This window comes from Conger conger, chromosome 17, assembly GCF_963514075.1.
Source record: "Conger conger chromosome 17, fConCon1.1, whole genome shotgun sequence".
NCBI lineage: Eukaryota > Metazoa > Chordata > Actinopteri > Anguilliformes > Congridae > Conger > Conger conger.
In genome coordinates, this window is record NC_083776.1 from 33,106,564 (window position 1) to 33,127,602 (window position 21,039).

The window sequence follows — 21,039 nt, forward strand, 5'->3', positions numbered from 1 at the left end:
TTGATCAGCGTATATAAGAGTCTTAAGGACATGAACGTGGAGGATAGATGTGTACAGTGGGATTGATCAGCGTATATAAGAGTCTTAAGGACATGAACGTGGAGGATAGATGTGTACAGTGGGATTTATCAGCGTATATAAGAGTCTTAAGGACATGAACGTGGAGGATAGATGTGTACTGTGGGATTGATCAGCGTTATAAGAGTCTTAAGGACATGAACGTGGAGGATAGATGTGTACAGTGGGATTGATCAGCGTATATAAGAGTCTTAAGGACATGAACATGGAGGATAGATGTGTACAGTGGGATTGATCAGCGTTATAAGAGTCTTAAGGACATGAAAGTAAAGGATAGATGTGTACATTCCGTTACTCGGTGCATTCAGCTGAACTGTTCCTGAAGTAAAGCACAAGGAGTTCTGCAGTCACAAACATGAGAGATGCAGAGAACCCGTTCTGCAGCTTCACTCTGATCCTGTCACTTTTACAGGTGTGAGGATTTATGATTCTACCCTTCTGAGTCACCCTCACCTTTCTCTCCTCTCCCACACTCACAGGCAACCTGCTTTCCCAAACACAGGGCTCTCTCCCACACACACACACACACACACACACATATACAGGCCTGTCTCTTTCACACACAGATCTGTCACATCAGTGTATTCTTTTTCTTTACTAAAATGGGTCTCCTATCAAAATCAGCTACTTTTGAATGTGATCTCAATCGCTCCCTCTGTTGCTCTCGCTCATATTTTGTACGAGTTGTGTCGGGGGCAGTTTTGGTCCGTGTCCCTGCATTCGGCTGCTCGGCGCCTTTAAAGCGGGGTATGACTCCTCTGGGTGAGGAGGCAGAGTAAAGACAGCTGCAGCAGCACCACCACCAGGGACTGGGCCTCTACCTGGGGGACAGAGGCCCTCCCTCTCCTGCCAGTGACCCGCTCCGTTCCCCCCCCGCCGAAGAGACGCGCGCTCACCGGGGGAGATGGTTACTGCGAGGCTAATGGCTCATTTAGCCATTTCTGCTTAATTAGCAGCTAATTACACTGCCGTCCATCACGGCTGACACATTCCATTGCCCCCTCGACAGCGATATTATCTTCCCCAGATCTGCGCGCGCAGAGCTTTGAGGTATGGCCTCGTGGTATTCTTCATTGGCTCACTCGTGTCGTCTCCTTCTTGACTGTCTCCTGTTAGCCACTCCCACAAAGCTCTGCTGATTAAATACATCGGGGGTTTTTTTGTGCTTGTTTTAGCTTGTTTGTATCTGTTATCTGCTAGCCTCTTTTGGAGGGGAGGGGGTTCATTCCTGCTACATATTCCGCAGTCACTCCAAAAGCCACCCAGCCTCGGTTCTGGAAGTCTTGAAGCCAGTGCCGCTAGCTCTGCAAGTCTGGATTTTAACCCAGACCGCAACTGCTACACAAGTGGAACAGCTGCACCTTATCTGACAGATTAAGGGTAGCCTTACCTGTTTGTCAGCAGTTCTGTAGCCTCAGGGCCACTTGTTTGTTTGTTCACTTGTTCATTTGTTTTCAGATACTCCGTTAATACAGAAATTAGATTAGATTTATTATCATAGCAAAATGTCTTATGCTTATCTTTGTATTTTATGTAACAGGGATTCCAGCAGCTGGCAGAAAAGACAGGACCTACAATCCTACAGTCAATCACTTACCCGTCATCCGTTTTACTCTTTCTGTAGTGTGTTATTATTAAATTACCTCAGTCTGAGATACTAATTCCACAGCACCAATTTGGACAAAGAAATTCACTTTCTCTACAGCCTTTCTCTGCTGGTGATTTATGTAGATTCGTCATTATTCATTAGTAATTCAAGACCCTGATACAGTGAAAAATCTATCTTCCCCATTTCACTAAAGAGCTTTTTCATCTTTTCAGTGAATAACGAAGGCATTACAGAATTATGAAAATGTAGTTGAATAATTGAATAAAAGGTTATGAAGCTGAGAGTCCTCCACAGGGCCTGACCTCACTCATGGACAAACTGAACCCCCATCCCCAACACTCAGACCAGCCTGTACCCCAACACTCAGACCAGCCTGTACCCCCATCCCCAACACTCAGACCAGCCTGAACCCCCATCCCCAACACTCAGACCAGTCTGAACCCACATCCCCAACACTCAGACCAGCCTGTACCCCCATTCCCAACACTCAGACCAGCCTGTACCCCAACACTCAGACCAGCCTGTACCCCCATCCCCAACACTCAGACCAGCCTGTACACCCATCCCCAACACTCAGACCAGCCTGAACCCCCAACACTCAGACCAGCCTGAACCCCCAACACTCAGACCAGCCTGTACCCCCATCCCCAACACTCAGACCAGTCTGAACCCCCATCCCCAACACTCAGACCAGCCTGTACCCCCAACACTCAGACCAGCCTGTACCCCAACACTCAGACCAGCCTGTACACCCATCCCCAACACTCAGACCAGCCTGAACCCCCAACACTCAGACCAGCCTGTACCCCCAACACTCAGACCAGCCTGTACCCCCAACACTCAGACCAGCCTGTACGCCCAACACTCAGACCAGCCTGTACCCCAACACTCAGACCAGCCTGAACCCCCATCCCCAACACTCAGACCAGTCTGTACCCCAACACTCAGACCAGCCTGAACCCCCATCCCCAACACTCAGACCAGCCTGAACCCCCATCCCCAACACTCAGACCAGCCTGTACCCCAACACTCAGACCAGCCTGTACCCCCCAACACTCAGATCAGCCTGTACACCCCAACACTCAGACCAGCCTGTACCCCCATTCCCAACACTCAGACCAGCCTGTACCCCAACACTCAGACCAGCCTGTACCCCCAACACTCAGACCAGCCTGAACCCACATCCCCAATACTCAGACCAGCCTGAACCCCCATCCCCAACACTCAGACCAGCCTGTACCCCCCAACACTCAGATCAGCCTGTACCCCAACACTCTGACCAGCCTGTACCCCCCAACACTCAGATCAGCCTGTACCCCCATCCCCAACACTCAGACCAGCCTGTACCCCCAACACTCAGACCAGCCTGTACCCCCATCCCCAACACTCAGACCAGCCTGAACCCCAACACTCAGACCAGCCTGTACCCCCATCCCCAACACTCTGACCAGCCTGTACCCCCATCCCCAACACTCAGACCAGCCTGTACCCCCATCCCCAACACTCAGACCAGCCTGTACCCCCATCCCCAACACTCAGACCAGCCTGAACCCCAACACTCAGACCAGCCTGTACCCCCATCCCCAACACTCTGACCAGCCTGTACCCCCATCCCCAACACTCGAACAGACCAGCCTGTACACACACACACACACACACACACACAGAGGCACCACTGCTAACAGCTATCAGTTAGCTATGCACACACATCCATATGCACACATGCACTGCTGAGCTATCAGTTATCTATGCACACACATGAATATGCATACACCCCACACACACACACACACACACACACATGCACCACTAAGCTATCAGTAAGCTTTACACACACATGCCTACACACACCCCAAACATACACATGCACACACACACACACACACACACATGTATCACTGAGCTATCAGTAAGCTATACACGCGCGCACACACACAGACATACACACACGCACACGCAGGTGCTGGATCAAGGTCATATGAAAAAATATCAATTCCACATACTGTACAATGATCCTCTCATACTTTATTCCTTACAATATGCACTGAAAAGCACTTTTATAAGGCTTGATTCTAGAAAACTGGAAGAACAGATCCAGATTTTGCAACCGCCACAGAAATCTGTCCATTTAAATTTACAAGCTATATTATACAGTATCTTCATCCAAATAAGGAGGGTGATGCAGAAAAAAATGTCCATATTTTGAAACTTCAGTTCAGCAGAGGTCACTAAGTGAGAGCAGACGGTGGGGGGAGGGCAGACCAATGCTGATTGGTGCAGAGTCACCGTCTGCTTCCTCATACAATGTATCAATATCACCTGCACTGCTGTGAGAAAGAGCCCCACAATATGGCTCCTTAAATCAACTGCCTGCTTGAGTGGCTCAGTGCTATAGACAAGAGCCATTCAATCTGCTGTCCATCACTAAATATTCCACATATATATGAAACATAATTAGATACACCCACACACACACACACACACACACACACATACACACACCCCACACACACACAGGCACCACTGAGCTATCAGTAAGCTATACACGCACAGACACACAGACACACACACGCACACACACACACACACACACACTACTGTGCTCTCAGTAAACAGGAGGAACACTCATATCAACCTGGAGCTTTATTCAAATGGAACACTGTTACACTCACCTCACCCCCTCTCTTCTCTCCACTGGGGAAATATTGTTGACCTTGTTTTTAGTTTTTTTTCATTGATAATATCTGACATCTTTGGTGTAACATCAAACTATTTCTTGACCAAAAAAACAACAATAACTACAGCAGTTTATTACTGCTACTATTTACACATTGCAGTTATCTTATTAGACATTTCTTACGTATTAGTTATCTGCAGTACATTGGTTGCGCTAGGGTACAGAACAATGAAAAATGTATTTTTTAAATAACAGCTGGCATAAATTGCACAGACATTCTGGCAGTTTTATTTTTTTCACAGGTTGATTAATATACTGCATATGACAATCCTTACAGTACATGTTCAAGGCATCAGAACAAGAACTCAGTTTTTCAAAACTATTTTTTTAGGTGGGTTAGACTTCATTACAGAACTGGGCCCAAATGGTCCCAGTTAGCAGGGAGTTAATGAAAGCCATATAACCGTAAAAGAGCACATCATTAATGAGGACTAAATTACAGTGGAATTAGGTCTAATTATGAATGAGATGGTAAATGTCTGGTAAATGAGATCTGAATTATAGTAGAAAAGGGTCATATTAATGAGATCCAAATTACCTAAGAAATGGCCTTATGCTTTGAGGGGACAGCTTGGCAATGTGTTCTTACTGGGCCCTACAGGCACTCACAGTAAGACTCCCAAACCAGCTCAATGTGTACAGCATCAAATTCACCTGCTGGAAATCTCTCATGTGACGGCAGTGAAATAGGTCACATCACTATTATACTGTCAACTCCTGAAGGAATTCACAGTTTAAAAGGTCCATTATGTTATCTTGTCATTTGGAAAAAATAGAATGCAGACAATATATTTACGTACAAAATGTAGGAAACTCTACAGAAGCATTTGGGATAGATTTCTCCTCTGGGTTTTGCATCTTCCCTGAACAGAATCCAGCATGAGGTGATTTACTCTGATGAGGTCATTAAGATTGGCTCCCAGAACTCATAGTTCATAAATTAATCATCATCGTCATCGTCATCGTCGTCATCGTCATCATCGTCATCATCATCATCGTCATCATCATCGTCGTCATCATCATCATCATCATCATCATCGTCATCATCATCGTCGTCGTCATCATCATCATCATCGTCATCGTCATCATCGTCATCATCCTCAGTGTTGACCTTCCCAGACAACACGTCCTCAATCCAGTCCTCCAGCTCCTCAGCAGTGGGCAGGTCTTCATCGTCAGGCATGTCCAACCACACGCTGTCCGCCTAACAAAGAGGAATCAGTGAGGTCAAGGGTCACAGTCACTTCCTGTTGACATCAGGAAATGTATGATAATCCCACCTCCATATTAATGACGGTCAAGAGAGGAATTGCAGCAACAAATGCCCTCAAACCACAACCTGCTCTGTTTTGGAAAGAGAACAGTGACAAACCCGACAGAGCCTGCCATCTTCTCATAGTGTTCTAGTAAGAAAATGTTCGCCGAACAGGTGAATTTATGAAATGTTTTCTTTACTGTGCTTCACGATACTATTTATATGTTTTGTCTTTTTTAAGTTTTCACTTTAGCAAACCAACTATATTATAAGCAAGCAACTTATTTGGCTATGGAACTAACTGGATGTATAACTAAGATATGATAATGTACCACAAACGATGCAACTGCAACGTAAAGACAAATAAATGTTTACCTAAACATGCATGACTGAACACGTAAAGAGATAAAAGGAACGTGTAGCTGCCCAAATTGTACTCCAGACAAGCGATCAGTGAAACTCTGTATACTATTACTTATCTAGTTATAAAACAATACCAGTTCGCTATCAGTAACAACAAGAAAATTAGCTATTACTACTTGGCTTCCCGAATTGACAAAACATTTGTGCAATCGCTACTATGTTCGTATTGCCTAAGTGGATATTTGTAAATTCTTCAAGCTAACTACAGCTAATTTGCTTGTTGCTACCAATAAAAAGCTGGTATTGTTATAAAAAACTAGTTATGTAGTCTTCGCTTGGATAATAAGCAATAGTATACAGAGTTTCAGTGATCGCTGGTCTGGAGTACAATTTGGGCAGCTACACGAACAAGCCCCCAACAATTGGCTGTGGCAGTTAGAACCAATTAGCATTGTTGTACTGCTGGGCAATGTTTTGATACAGAGTGATGGTCCAACAAATGAATTTATGGACTATAAACACGGGCAACATGTCAGTGAGCCTTTTTCACTGATAGGAAGGGATTTACAATGGTCTTGTAATGTTTTAACACAGAAATCTTACCTATTGTATCTTTAATATCCAGTTAAGGGTCAAACCCCAGCATTACGAATATGCAGCTGAATAGTGATGTTTGCCAGTCCATTTATCTAATATCATTTTCAATGGCCTCCCTCTACTCCTCCTGCATGCACGCTTGCTGGGTGCAAGCCTCAGGAGGGTCCCGAGTTCAATTTGACCAGAGCCTATCTGTGTGGAGTTTGCATGTTCACCCCGTGGCCACTTGGGCACCCCCCGCGTGTAAGACCTGCTGTCAACCTATGCTAGATAACTAAAGGTTAGTAATCTTCCTTGTTGCTGCTGGATCTGTTCTGCTACCCTCCCTGTCATGCATGCGTGGATGCCCAGGATGGCTCCCAGAACAGAGCCATACTGCCAAACATGACTACAGTAAATTGCCTTTCAAGGGTGTCAATAAAGATTGTAACTTTGCCAACAGTGGTCCTGACTGAAGTCTCGTCTGATGCTCAAGAGTGAATCAGTTCTTGAGTGGCGAATTCTGCGGAATTGTGAGTGTTTCTGACTTACATCAGTCACGTTCACCACGCCGATTTGAGGCTTGAACAGGTCCACCTTGAAGGTCTTCTCCCAGTATGTGATGAGCTGGAAGGCAGAGACAAACACACAAAATCTTCAATTACTCAGAGGAGCACCACAGATGGCTGTAAACTGCTAATGGGTTTATGGAGCAGTTCTGGGAAATAATGTGTTTTTGTGTGTTTCAGCATGTTTTATCGTGTTTTAGTGTGGTTTTTATAGCACATTCTGGTGTGTTTCAGTATGTTCTATCGTGTTTTACCATGTTTTATTGTGTTTTACTATGTTTTAGTGTGTTTTTATAGCACATTCTGGTGTGTTTTAGTGTGTTTCAGTATGTTTTATCGTGTTTTACCATGTTTTATCGTGTTTTACTATGTTTTAGTGTGTTTTTATAGCACATTCTGGTGTGTTTTAGTGTGTTTCAGTATGTTTTATCGTGTTTTACCATGTTTTATCATGTTTTACTATGTTTTAGTGTGTTTTTATAGCACATTCTGGTGTGTTTTAGTGTGTTTCAGTATGTTTTATCGTGTTTTACCATGTTTTAGTGTGTTTTTATAGCACATTCTGGTGTGTTTTAGCGTGTGTCATTCACCAGAGGAAAGTCATCCGGGTCAATCCACACAATGCTTAACTCCGGGTTGTTGGTGTTGTCTCGCGCCACTTCCTTCAGGATCTCTAGGAACTCAAAACCGTCTGAAAACAAAATTCATGAATGTTTTAGATTACAGACAGTCTCTGCCTACTTTTGACAAAGAAAGGATTTAGAGTTAGAGTGTGTGAATGTCTCACCAGGGTCTTCTTCCTCAGCAAAAGCAACAATGTGAATTTCATCCAAGTCATCTTCCTGAAAATGGATGTTGACTGGGATTTAAAGCATGTACCAGCTAGAGCAGAACATCCAGACAGTAAATCCCCTTACTGCTTATACTGACGTACTTCCATTAATCAACGTATTGTTCCTAATGAAAAGCACTCAATAAGCTTCCGTAGACAAAAGATTCTAATCCGATAATTATAAAGAAACACATGAATTACTCTAGGCTAAACACAATCAGCACACACGAACACACACATACAGTGAAAAAGACTCTCCCAGGAAGGGGCTGCTCACCCAGGTCTCAAACATGTCTTCAGCACGCAGTTTCCTCAGTGTGGGCCTGTGAAACACACAACACAATGTTTCTGTTTCTGAGAAAAATATTATTTTGGTGCCCATTTGCTACCCAGAATGGAAGAAAGGCGCTAGGTCTGTGTCACAATATTATGTATACTTATATAAGTAATACTTTATTACATTTAATACTTGCTTATGGAGATACATCTACACAGATATGTACAATCTGTTTATAAAGTTGGATGTTCCACTGAAGTTCCTTCAAGGGTCCATTAGCTAACTGAGGACTGGAAACCACGGTTCCTTCACCACAAAGCCCTGTTATTGGCTTTGTGTGGATTCAAGGGGGGTAAACTTTACCGTTTATGCTTATTAACAAATTCGACAATCTCCTCCTCTGTGTGGGGCTTGCCGGGGAGAGTCACAGGCTCCTCCATGAAGGGCTCGTAGAAGTCGACCTCGTTCATCTTCAGCGTCAGCTGCTTGGCCACCTGCAGCAGGTAACACAGCCTCAGTTCAGACACCAGAAGCCAGCACTCTGGGGGAGGCACACTCACGAAGCACTACACCTACAGAAGTGGATCCCCCAATTTGTGGCTGGGAGCAGGACAGGGAATCACTCATTGGGCAATGAAGCTCTATGCCTCATTCACATTAAAACACTGCCTTCGTCATGTGTCGAAAAACATGTTTGCCTGCTTTTTTATAATGTGGGCTAATGTGGGTCGCAGTCACGCATTAAATGGGGTGTGGGCTCAGAACTCTGGGAAAGGCCATCTGTCATCTGGATAAAATGGGATCAATTATTTAAGCAAGCTTGTTGGTGAAACACACTAATTCAACATTTTTCTGTTGAACAATTAAAGTGACATATTTATGGCATTCAGTTTGGCTAGTTCATTTTGGTGATGGCTGGTCAAGTCAAGTCAAGAATAGTATTCACTGTATTTGTGAGACAACATTGAAAAGGCCATTGTGCTATTAATAACCAAAGAGTGTATTTGTGTTGCATCAATGGCTATTGTGGATATTTTGATTTGTGTTGTGTAGATAGTTGAGTTGCTTAGATAGCTGTATAGAAAGGAGGGCCTGTGTATCTTTAGTTTTTCAGTTGTTCCGGGACCAGTGAATCATTATGTTGTTTATTGGCTAATGAATCCAGACACATTGTTCTCAAGGCCTTTATTGGTAGCTGAAGGAAACCAGAAAAATCTGAACTTGAATTTGACACCCTTGGTGCAGATGGTCATCGTGAATAATTTATTTCCATAGATGGTAATCAGACAGAGTTTATTTGTATAGATGGTAATCAGAGAGAGGTTATTTGTTTAGATGAGAATCAGAGAGAGGTTATTTGTGTAGATGCTTATCAGAGAGAGGTTATTTGTATAGATGGTAATCAGAGACAGGTTATTTGTGTAGTTGCTTATTAGAGAGAGGTTATTTGTATAGATGGTAATCATTCATTCATTCATTCATTATCCTAACCCGCTTATCCTGAACAGGGTCGCAGGGAGGCTGGAGCCTATCCCAGCCTACATTGGGCGAAAGGCAGGAATACACCCTGCACAGATCGCCAGTCCATCGCAGGGCACACACACCATTCACTCACACACTCATACCTATGGGCAATTTAGACTCTCCAATCAGCCTAACCTGCATGTCTTTGGATTGTGGGAGGAAACCGGAGTACCAGGAGGAAACCCAGTCAAACAAGGGGATTTGAACCCAGGACCTCCTTGCTGTGAGGCGGCAGTGCTACCCACTGCACCATCCGTGCTGCCCAGATGGTAATCAGAGAGAGGTTATTTGTATATATGGTAATCTCTCTGATTACCATATATATTTATTTGTACAGATGGTAATCAGAGAGAGGTTATTTGTGTAGATGATAATCAGATAGAGGTTATTTGTATAGATGGTAATCAGAGATAGTTTATTTGTATAGGTGGTAATCAGAGAGAGGTTATTTGTGTAGACACTTATCAGAGAGAGGTTATTTGTATAGATGGTAATCAGAGAGAGAGGTTATTTGTATAGATGGTAATCAGAGAGAGGTTATTTGTATAGATGGTTATCGTCGAGAGAGGTTATTTGTCTAGCTGGTTATCGGAGAGAAAGGTTATTTGTATAGATGGTAATCAGAGAGTTTATTTGTGTAGATGGTAATCAGAGAGAGAGGTTATATGCGTAGACGGTAATCGTAGAGAGAGGTTATTTGCATAGATGGTAATCAGAGATAGTTTATTTGTGTAGATGGTAATCAGGGAGAGGTTATTTGTGTAGATGGTTATCATAGAGAGAGGTATTTGTGTAGACAGTTATCATAGAGAGAGGTTAGTTGTGTAGACGGTTATCATAGAGAGAGGTTGTTTGTGTAGACAGTTAGTGTAGAGAGGTTGTTTGTGTAGACGGTTAGTGTAGAGAGGTTGTTTGTGTAGACGGTTAGTGTAGAGAGGTTGTTTGTGTAGACGGTTAGTGTAGAGAGGTTGTTTGTGTAGATGGTTATCGTAGTACTCACTGCTTTATTGAAGGTGGCAAAGAACTTGATGAAAGGCTGGAAGTGTTCAGCAGCTTCCTGAAACTCACTAAAGTCTGAGAGAGAGAGAGCGAGGGAAAGAGGAGAGGAGGGTGAGGAAGGTGTGACGAAGAGAGAGAAGGGGAAGAAAGAAGATACACAATGAAAAGAGGGATTGGTAAAAGATGTAAAGGGTAAAGAGATGAGAATAAAGAGATTCAAGAGGAAAGAAAAGAGAAAGCAGTTTTGTTTTTATTTATTTTTCACAGCTATCCTATCTGAATCAGAGACACTCGGGAACACTGTAAAAAATGCAGTTCCTCTCCTGTGTATCTACATGCTCATATGACCTTGGGATGTACAGCCTGAGCAGGAGAGTGGTAGGTCCAAAAGAAGACCCCCCCCCCTTTCTTAAATGAAGTGCATATATACCTTGTATACCTGGCTGCAGAATAAAGCTATTTTAGTCACAAGGCCACTTGGCCTGGCAAGTCTATTAACTCTGTGTTTTCACTGCTTGCTGCCGTTAGCTTCTGCACAGTCACTTCTGTGATGTCATTGTTTTAGGGTGAGGTCATTGTCTGACGGTCCCGTTACATGGCTACTCACGCTCAGAGTCTTCGTTCTTAAAGTACCCGATGAGCCTGATGTCCTCCTCCATGCGGTCAAAGGCACGCAGCTCCAAGGCGTTACTGATGAGCTCCACCGGGTCCTCCAGCAGCTAGAGGGCAGCACAGCGCTGTTACTCTCAGGTGTTAAATACTGGAGATGAAACACTACACTCTGCAGTGCGTGCCCAATGTGGGAAGTCTAAATTGTAAGCGTTGGGAGCTAGTTGATTTTTCAGTTATTGCTACTGTACTGTACATATACACTGACACCAAAAGGGTGATTAACAGGGGAAACAGTGGCTGCCAGGAATATAGAGAGATGGGCAGTATTTCCATTAACCCCCTTCAATACTCACATCCAACAGGAACTCTACTAGAATGTCTGCAGAGAGCTGTCCATCAAACTCAATCACCCGGTCATTTTTAAAGATGTACACGCTGCCTTCCTCATGCAGACCTGGGAACCCAAGGAGACTTTGTTTCACACTTGAGTTAACATGAAGGCGGAAGCACTGTAGAGTATTCTGGAAGAACTAACGGCTCTCAAATGACTTTGACAGGGAACGACATACTGTATTATTGGTGATTCTGTCTATAAGCCATTTGTCATACCGTACATAGCTTGGGATATTTTTGGGCAGTATTTACAGAAAACATAAAGGTACAGTCGTGTCTCTATGACCTTACTTCCTATGCTCACCTAATTTCTTGGCAACTTTGGCATCTTTGTGTGAGTCGACCATCCCAAACCCTATGTCCTTATCCTCCAGCACCTGGGCAGCCAACTGTAAAAAAAAACCATGACAACAGCATTTACCAGCCAATAAAAAACATATTCACAATGTTGTGATGGCATTAAGGCAAGACTGATGGATGGGTGATGTAAAGGAGGGGAGCAGATGACTGGAGAACGAGGGGGAGTGAAGAGAATTGGGACAGCTCGTGTGCTTCTCTGTCATCAAGGTTGACGTTGACTATTGATGAAATGAGGGGCGGCATGGCTCAGGCAGTAAGAGCAGTCGTCTCATTGGCTCAGGCAGTAAGAGCAGTCGTCTCATTGGCTCAGGCAGTAAGAGCAGTCGTCTCATTGGCTCAGGCAGTAAGAGCAGTCGTCTCATTGGCTCAGGCAGTAAGAGCAGTCGTCTGGCAGTCGGAGGGTTGCAGGTTCGATCCCCCGCCCTGGGTGTGTCGAAGTGTCCTTGAGCAAGACACCTAACCCCCAAATGCTCCTGACGAGCTGGTCGGAGCCTTGCTTGGCAGCCAATCGCCGTTGGTGTGTGAGTGTGTGTATGAATGGGTGAATGAGAAGCATCAATTGTACAGCGCTTTGGATAAAGGCGCTATATAAATGCCAACCATTTACCAAATAGCCCACAAATATTCCCATAGCCAATCACAGATCGCACAGCAGGAATATGACATTGCGGTTCACGTCGAGGCACAAATGAATATGCAACCAGCACAGTAAGCATCTTTACAAACATAGGAATTTAGCTTAGGCCTAATCCCTGAATGTGTGCGATGTCGTACACCTTAGCTAGGCCTACTGTAACAGCCCGCATTCTATTTCAGTTCATTGCATCTTACATAAGATAATTCAGAAACATTGCCATAGATTAGTGCAACAGATATGTATCCTCCTCGAAATTATGTGAGTTCGGTGTTCACATTGAAAAATGCTTTAATGTCTGAAATGAAATATATTGGGAATAAATATGTCCTTTGGAAATGGTTGGTTGAATGAATTAAATCATGCATGTTCACAGACTGAAATCATTTTGTTTAGAGTCATGTTGGTTTAATGTACAAACAACTAAAGAAATCTGCTTCTGTCCTAAATTGTCTAATTTGTCCGTAGCATGTGAGACACAAAAACAAGCTGACATTTTGTTATCTATTGTAAGCAATCTAGTCTTTGGATAGGATGCTATGTAATGGTGCACAAATCACAAATTTGAAACGACACACAAGTTTGGCTAAATAACACACTGAATTCCTTGAGAATTTTCAATCAAACATGTTACTAAGCAAAATGAGTTTTTATCACGTTCTACCACATTATACATCACATTATATATTCTGGTTTAATTAGCTAGAATAAAGGCACTGTGAATTATTGTTCTTTGATTTTACTGCGAGCACAATCACAGGAAGGCAGTTGTTTAATAGTTTTTGCGTCCCTGTCTCTTTAAATAGACCCATGAGGCGTTTCCCACAGTGATATCAATAAAGGCAACAGCTTGTCTCTCTCGCTCTGACAAACGACGTGTAACACAAGCCGCAGGACTAAGAATAAAGGAGCACCTCCCACACGGCAGACAAAAAAAGGAAGGAGCTGATTTTTCAACCTGGGTGTGTCTCCTTTTTTAATTACATTACATTAATGCCATTTGGCAGACACTCTTATCCAGAGCAACATACAGTTGATTAGACTAAGCAGGAGACAATCCTCCCCAGGAGCGATGCAGGGTTAAGGGCCTTGCTCAAGGGCCCAACGGCTGTGTGGATCTTATTGTGGCTACACTGGGGATCGCACTACCTATCTTGTGGGGCCCAGTCATTTACCGTAACCACTACGCTACAGGCGGCGCTTAAATTAAATTGCACAAACAAATAGCATTGATGAATACAGTCTGGGCATGCAGGAGGGTTGGTCCATTTCGGCAGGGCTGGGTGGGGAATATGTTCAGAACTGAGTAAATAATGTGTGCAGTCCTGTGGGCTACGCATTGCTGCAGACGTCTTTAGCCCTGGCAGGAACGGTCACCAGGTCTGAGTGAAACGCAGTGCATGTGGCCTGGTGTGGAAATGCTGCTGTAAGCTGATAGCGTCACGGAGTCACAGCAGCTGAGCGCTTCAATAAATAGCCAAGGAGAAGTCTGATTGTTCTCAAGAGCCACTGGTAACATTTCAAATATAGAGATGTCTTAAGGACACTAAGCTCAGTCCTTCCAACTGCCTGTCAGCATAACAAGATTTATGGGCATTTTCAAGTCACTGAACTGAAAAAGTTGTAGTAGCAGTCATTGCTAGTTACTACATTCATAATTTAGCCATTCACTCCATGCAAGATTACAGACAGGCCGAGGATATGCACAGAGTTGTGTGGAACACCTTTAAAATGGGGCAGGGTCACATGTTGGAGAAATGCCCTTTCTCGCTGTTTTCACATGTCTGTGCTGAACTATATTTGCTAATGCCACTCCCTTTGGGATGCGCTAAATATCCAGGGTAATCCATCATCTGCCCACAACACAATTAAGGGCCCTTAACGCTAGTTCAACACCAGGGCTGTTTAGAGCAGCGTGGTCAGAACAAGATGAATGATCAAATGGCCAACTACCAAATAATCTTTATCTTGCTTTATTTTGGAATTTTCACTGTTCAAAAATGTTTATGAATGTCCACTTAGCTACATGAATTAACTTGTCACATGATTGATGACATCACCGAGCGTCCTGAAATAGCCCAATCCAATGAATGTCAATGGTCTGCACTTGCGTAAAACTATCATATTAACTCTGAATTAACTGAAAAAAAATTACTTTCTACCAATGTAATGCTTACATTACATATAAAAAAGACAACGGATCAGTGAAGCACAGTACAATTTCCTCTGAGTACAAAATAAATATTATTCTTGGCAATTATACAAAATTAGAATTCCTATTCATCTGGCTGTCTGAAATATGACTACAGAGGCAGTTTGGGTTTACTGAAGAAGCTCATTATAGGTGGTGGGAATGAACAGGAAATATAATAAATCTGCCTGAATTTCCTCCTCCCAGGAGTTTTGTCTGCGCACAGTTGGCTCCTAATGAAGGCCTCTGTCCAAGGGGATAACCTGTCTACACTATTCTCCAATAAACAAAAGCCATAATTCATTCAGATCCATTCCTCAATAACCCAGAAGTGCTGGCCATATGTATGACTCCAAGCACAGTTGGCAAGAATCTAAAGGCATGAATATATGAATAGAAATAACCAGGCAGAGGCCACCAGAAAAAGCAGATAAACGCATACTCTGACCTTGGGAGCTACCAAGACTGATGTCATGGCTGAAAGTCATTGAGACGTTTCTGTCCTGGGGAAGATGCTTATCTTGAAACCCAATAACACATAGAATCACAGTGCAGACCAAACGTGTTTTGTTTCGGTGAAGTTTCGCCGTTATCGAGGTACATTAGACAACATGACATTCAGGCTTACAAGTCACAATCTACTGCTGGGTAGCTGCGCTGCCTCGGATAGATAAATGTTTATGTATAATGCGGCCATTTTGTGACCATCGCATTATCGGTCCTCAGTGAAGCCTGAGATTCCACACAGCTACGTCCATTCCAACCTCCACCCCCGACTCGGCCGGTCTGCTGTTCCCTTCACCCTGCGGCTATCTACACCTCCATCCACCCACACGTCCTCCGCCCCTACCTCCAGCACCAGCTCGGTCATCTGGTACTGCTTCTGCAGCTCCTTGTTGTCGCCCAGCGGCTCGTGGTAGAGCAGACAGAGCATGTCGTACTTCTTCAGGGCCTTCCTGTAGTTCTTGTCGTTGATGTCGATGACCCGGTCCTTCCCGTCGAAGGTGGGGAACTGCAGGCCCTCCTCGGCCACACAGAGCGAGGCCAGGTACAGGCAGAGCAGGGCTGACAGCCACAGGGCCTTCATGGTGTCTGTCACTGCCAGTGGCCTGAGAGGATAGCGGGGGGGGATGCCGGGAGCTGCACAGATAACGTGGACGCGGCCTGGGGAGAGGGAGCCCGCAGGAGGAGTCCTGACGATCTGTCAGCAGGAAAACGGACACCAAAGGGCTGGAAAAAAGGGTTTAAAAATAAACCCCAGCACCTTGAACCACGAACGATTCTTCCCGGGATTTCCTTCTCTGGTGCGTTTCCAGGTATCCTATCTCCTGCCCAAAAAAAACGATGCGGTGTGTCTCCTCTTTTTCCGTCCCTCTCTTCTCTCTCTCCTTCCGTCCCTCTCTCCCCGAGACAAAGAGGAGACAAAGGGTTGGACTGGGATCGGGATGTGGGTGCTATGGCAAGATACCTTACATAGTGCTACCCCCCTCCCCTGCCATTTCACAACCATTTTTAGGAAGCCAGTTGTTTCTGGGCTAAAAATAACCCCCTGAACTGGAGAAGAAGAGGATAGACAGGAGCACCGTCGGGGGGTCTTGCACTGAACCAAAAACAATCATCTCTCTCTGAGGGAGTTTTCACAGGACTTTCTCAGTTCTCTGGATAAAACTCACATTCGAGCATTCATTTGCTCATTGCTCTTGAAGGTGCTTCTGACTGTGGGTTTTGCGGACTGATCTATGGCCCCATTCTCTATGGAGGTTTGAATGCCACAAGGCATTTAAACACTATACAGACACTTTATATGTTAGAGTACTATTATTGCACTTTACTGTCAATGTTATTTTATAAGGGTTTGGGAGGTTTGGTGTGTACTGTACAAAAAACCGTGCACTCAGTGTGTGCTAAAGTGGATATGACTCTACTGTGTAACCAGAGCTGCAGGTGGAATGGACAGTAAAGCCTGCCCGCTGAAAATGCCAGCTTGGACAGAAAGCCCTGTGATACAGACTACGCCCACAATCTTTACTCACGGCTAACAGTTGTACAGTCACACTCTGCCAACAGCTAACAGTTCAACACCCACAGTCACAGCTAACGGCTAACAGTTCTACACACTCATTCACCGATAATAGATTTATGCTCAAAATTTCCAGCTCTCAGATGGGAGGACCGTACTCCAACAACAGGATTACACCAGCTGATCTCCATCCCAAAATGGCAACAGGAGAAACAGTGAGCAGATATGGGGCGACATGGCTCAGGCAGTAAGAGCAGTCGTCTGGCAGCCGGAGGGTTGTCAGTTCGATCCCCCGCCCGGGTGGTGTCGAAGTGTCCCTGAGCAAGACACCTAACCCCCAAATGCTCCTGATGAGCTGGTCGGGGCCTTGCATGGCAGCCAATCGCCGTCGGTGTGTGAGTGTGTGTATGTTTTGGGACATGCTGCATCACCAATTTACAGTATGATGAGAGCGGGCGGGTGCAGTGAAGTCACTGGATTCTGCCTCTTAATCTCTAAAACTGCAACTCAATAAATCAACAAGAAATTCTGTCATTTAATAGAATTTAACATTCCAGCACTAAAAGCGACACAAATGTCGATGTTATTTTGCAGAGCCGTGAGTAGATGGCCCCATGTGTAACTCTGAAGGAATGTTCATTCAGAAGGGCTGAGCCTGGAAATAGACTTCTCATCAGGAGACGGGCTGCTAATTAGGGCTTTAATTAGAATGTCAGAGCAGCAGAACCGGTGACACCCCATATGGGGTGACCCTCAAACCCCTGTCCACGACCTTTGCCCCTCAGGGCTCCTCTCAGAGAGGATCTGATAAACACTCCAACAGCTGCAGTCTGTCTGTTGCCAAGCATTTATCGCATAGCCAAACCCTTTTTCAAATCTGTGAGATGGACCTTTAGTTTAGCATAGCGCTCCATGGAAGGAATGAATTGCATTTGGCTACGGATAATGAGTGGCCCGCTTTGTTTGTCGAACGTGGACTTAACTGTGTTTCAGTGAAGGGTGTGTGACCGTAACTGGGGTAAAATGCTGCTAATCACACCTCCCTCCCTCCCCAAATCTCACTGACTCACTGAACCTGACGGTCCTCTGCTGGTGCATTAGAGCCTTACCCTGGAGCACTGCAAGCTGGCCTGGAAGTTTAGGTTCAAACTCAATCTGTTTGAGGCTGTCTCACTGTTCACTTCGGCACAGTTTATTTCAAGGGACTGCCTAATGAATTCAAATTGTGAATGTTGAAATCTGAATGTCATATTACTGTGTCAGACTTCATAACCCAAATATTAATGATTCTTCATTCTCTTAACCAGTGTACAGTGATGAATATTTCATGCTTTAATGCTCTGTCTTGTGTATGCAAGTTGTGATAGATATCAGTTTTACAGACAACCAAATGTGAGTGAGTATCTGCATGTACTTGTTCAGTGTACACTGTTGTTTACTTCTCTAATTAACAGTATGTAAATAACTGGTGTTTTTTATTTCAGTATAAAAATTAGGCAACTCTTGAAAAAAAACCATGAAATTGTACATTTTTAAATGTGGAAAGGATTAGGTGCAGCGTTCTGTGCTAAGCCGTGTGCATTTCCATATGCACTGAGTCCTTTGCCATTTCTGCTGATGTGAGCTGTTGTGTGCCTGACTTCCTCCTCTGCTCAGTGAGGTCAGGTGACAGGCAGGCCCCTTACAGGCCAGACAACGCTGTACAATGCTGTGGAGAAAAGAGGGCAATATTTTAATGTGTGGGGAAAATTATGGAACAATTACATTTCATACATTTTTTAAACATTGACAGACAACAACTGGATTTTGTGAAGTCAATAGCAAAGCCCAACTCCAGAACTTGAAAACTTGAAGTGGCAAAGAATAAGGGAGTCCCAACATGGGATAGTATTGGGATGCAGACCATCTTCTGTGTTACAGTAAGTACTCCCATCAAACCATTAATTAAATATGATTCATATTTTTTGCTGCCCTCTAGTGAAGGATAATGGGCATTGCTGTGTTGGTACTCTACTTGAGGCTACTGGGTTCCAGGTTTGGTTTGCAAGAATTTCGGCAAGTTAATTTTTGTGAGCATTCACTATGTTTAAAGATGGAGGGGGGTGTGTTTTTACTGCAAGACTCTATTTTATTTTCCTTAAATTGTGTCTACACACAGTTGCAAGCTGCTTATACTCCAGTCCATAGCTCACAGAAACTCATCCACATTCAAAACAGCTGCAATGTTGTACTGCATTATCTGTGTGATTTTACTCAAATTCATCTCACGGAAGTTCTTACAGTTACCTTCTTCCCAGAAATATTTTAAATTTAGCTTGTTGGCTTTGTGCATTCATTTCAGAAAATAAAAACATGTCACCATGTATTTAAATTAAAATGGAAGAATATGTTTACTGTGTCGATTATTTGACATCATATACATAGAGTTACATATGCGTGCATAAAGCTTGATTGTTAGGAGTAAGAGAATAATGGTCTTGGCCTCTACATTAATCACAGGTGTCAACTGAAAATATTACTGATTTCCCTTTTCCAGACAGGAGTAATAATAAGTGTTCAGGTTCATGAGAAATGATGTGGCTGAGATTTAATCTGATTCCATACATGTATCCAGAGCTGTGAAGTCCAGGGGTGAGAAAGTAAAAGTCCTGCCATCTTTATCTTCCACTCATTACCTCCGCCAGCTGATTTCACTAATTATCTCCTGGCTGAATAATTGTGCTAATTAGCAAATCCAGGTGATTGGAACAAGATACTTTTTTTTGGGGGGGGGCTTTACTTTCTGAAGCTGGATTTTCATCCACTGCGTGTATCTGCATTCTTCAGTGCTTTGAGTTCGTCAAACCCAGGAGGAGGGCAGATACAGCAGATATCTTTCTGGAATGATCTCAGCAGACTTGTCATGTCTCGCGGTGTTGGGCGCTGTGTTTGCATATGCTGTTGTAAGCCAAACATTACACACCCAGCAGATCAGTGACACTTCAGAATGTTAGTGAGAGAGCAGAAACAGCTTCCTGGTGTTATCATCTTTCACTACACCTCTATATACCCATATACACCAACATACCAATACCCCTGTACTATATATGTTTAAACATCAATACTCCAACATCACCTACTTCCCTGTACCCCTGTACACATATACACTGTAATGTATCATGATGCAAACACAGCCGTAAGGTGCATTTTCAGACAGACAGTCTACACAAGCCTTTCTATTCAGTGTGCTTTTGATTATTTCCTGCAAAACAAATGCATGAAAACAGCTGCAGTGAATATTGAAGCAAAGATTTGATGCTGTAGTTACTTTTTTAGTTGTTTTTGCCCTGAAGGCAGGAGGAAATTTGTTGTGAGTGCCTTGCAGCTGTGTGTAGTGTAGTGTAGCACAGTGCGGTGTAGTGTAGTCTAGCGTAGCGGGGATTTCACAGATCAGTGAAGCGTGGCGTATTGCACTCCTGTCTGACTGCGATGGGCACAGGGCTGCTGGCAGGATCCTCTCTGCCCCGTTCTCCCACACATACAGAGCTGGCAGCATCCAGACTCCTCCTGTACACCTATAATCATATGCACCAACACTCCTATACCCATATACCCCTACCTCCTATACCCATATACCCCTACACTCCTATACCCATATACACCTACACTCCTATACCCAAATACACCTACACTCCTATACCCATATACACCAACACTCCTATACACCTACACTCCTATACCCATATACCCCTACACTCCTATACACCTACACTCCTATACCCATATACCCTACACTCCTGTACACCTACACTCCTATACCCATATACACCAACACTCCTATACCCATATACCCCTACACTCCTATACCCATATACCCCTACCTCCTATACCCATATACCCCTAGACTCCTATACCCATATACACCTACACTCCTATACCCAAATACACCTACCCTCCTATACCCATATACCCCTACCTCCTATACCCATATACCCCTACACTCCTATACCCATATACACCTACACTCCTAT

The 21,039-nt window shown here is 44.0% G+C and overlaps 1 protein-coding gene across 1 annotated transcript; it reads right to left on the minus strand.

Moving 5' to 3' along the window:
- Positions 1–4,807: 4,807 nt before the first annotated feature.
- Positions 4,808–16,096, minus strand: LOC133116765 (calsequestrin-2-like). Its single transcript, XM_061226681.1, has 11 exons — positions 15,860–16,096; positions 12,129–12,213; positions 11,785–11,885; positions 11,427–11,538; positions 10,821–10,894; positions 8,660–8,790; positions 8,297–8,342; positions 7,975–8,029; positions 7,778–7,878; positions 7,171–7,245; positions 4,808–5,628 (listed from the first exon to the last, which is right to left on the minus strand). Exons 1-11 carry the CDS (start codon positions 16,094–16,096, stop codon positions 5,365–5,367), a joined length of 1,281 nt encoding a protein of 426 aa, XP_061082665.1. The 3' UTR covers positions 4,808–5,364.
- Between the last annotated feature and the right edge of the window lie 4,943 nt (positions 16,097–21,039).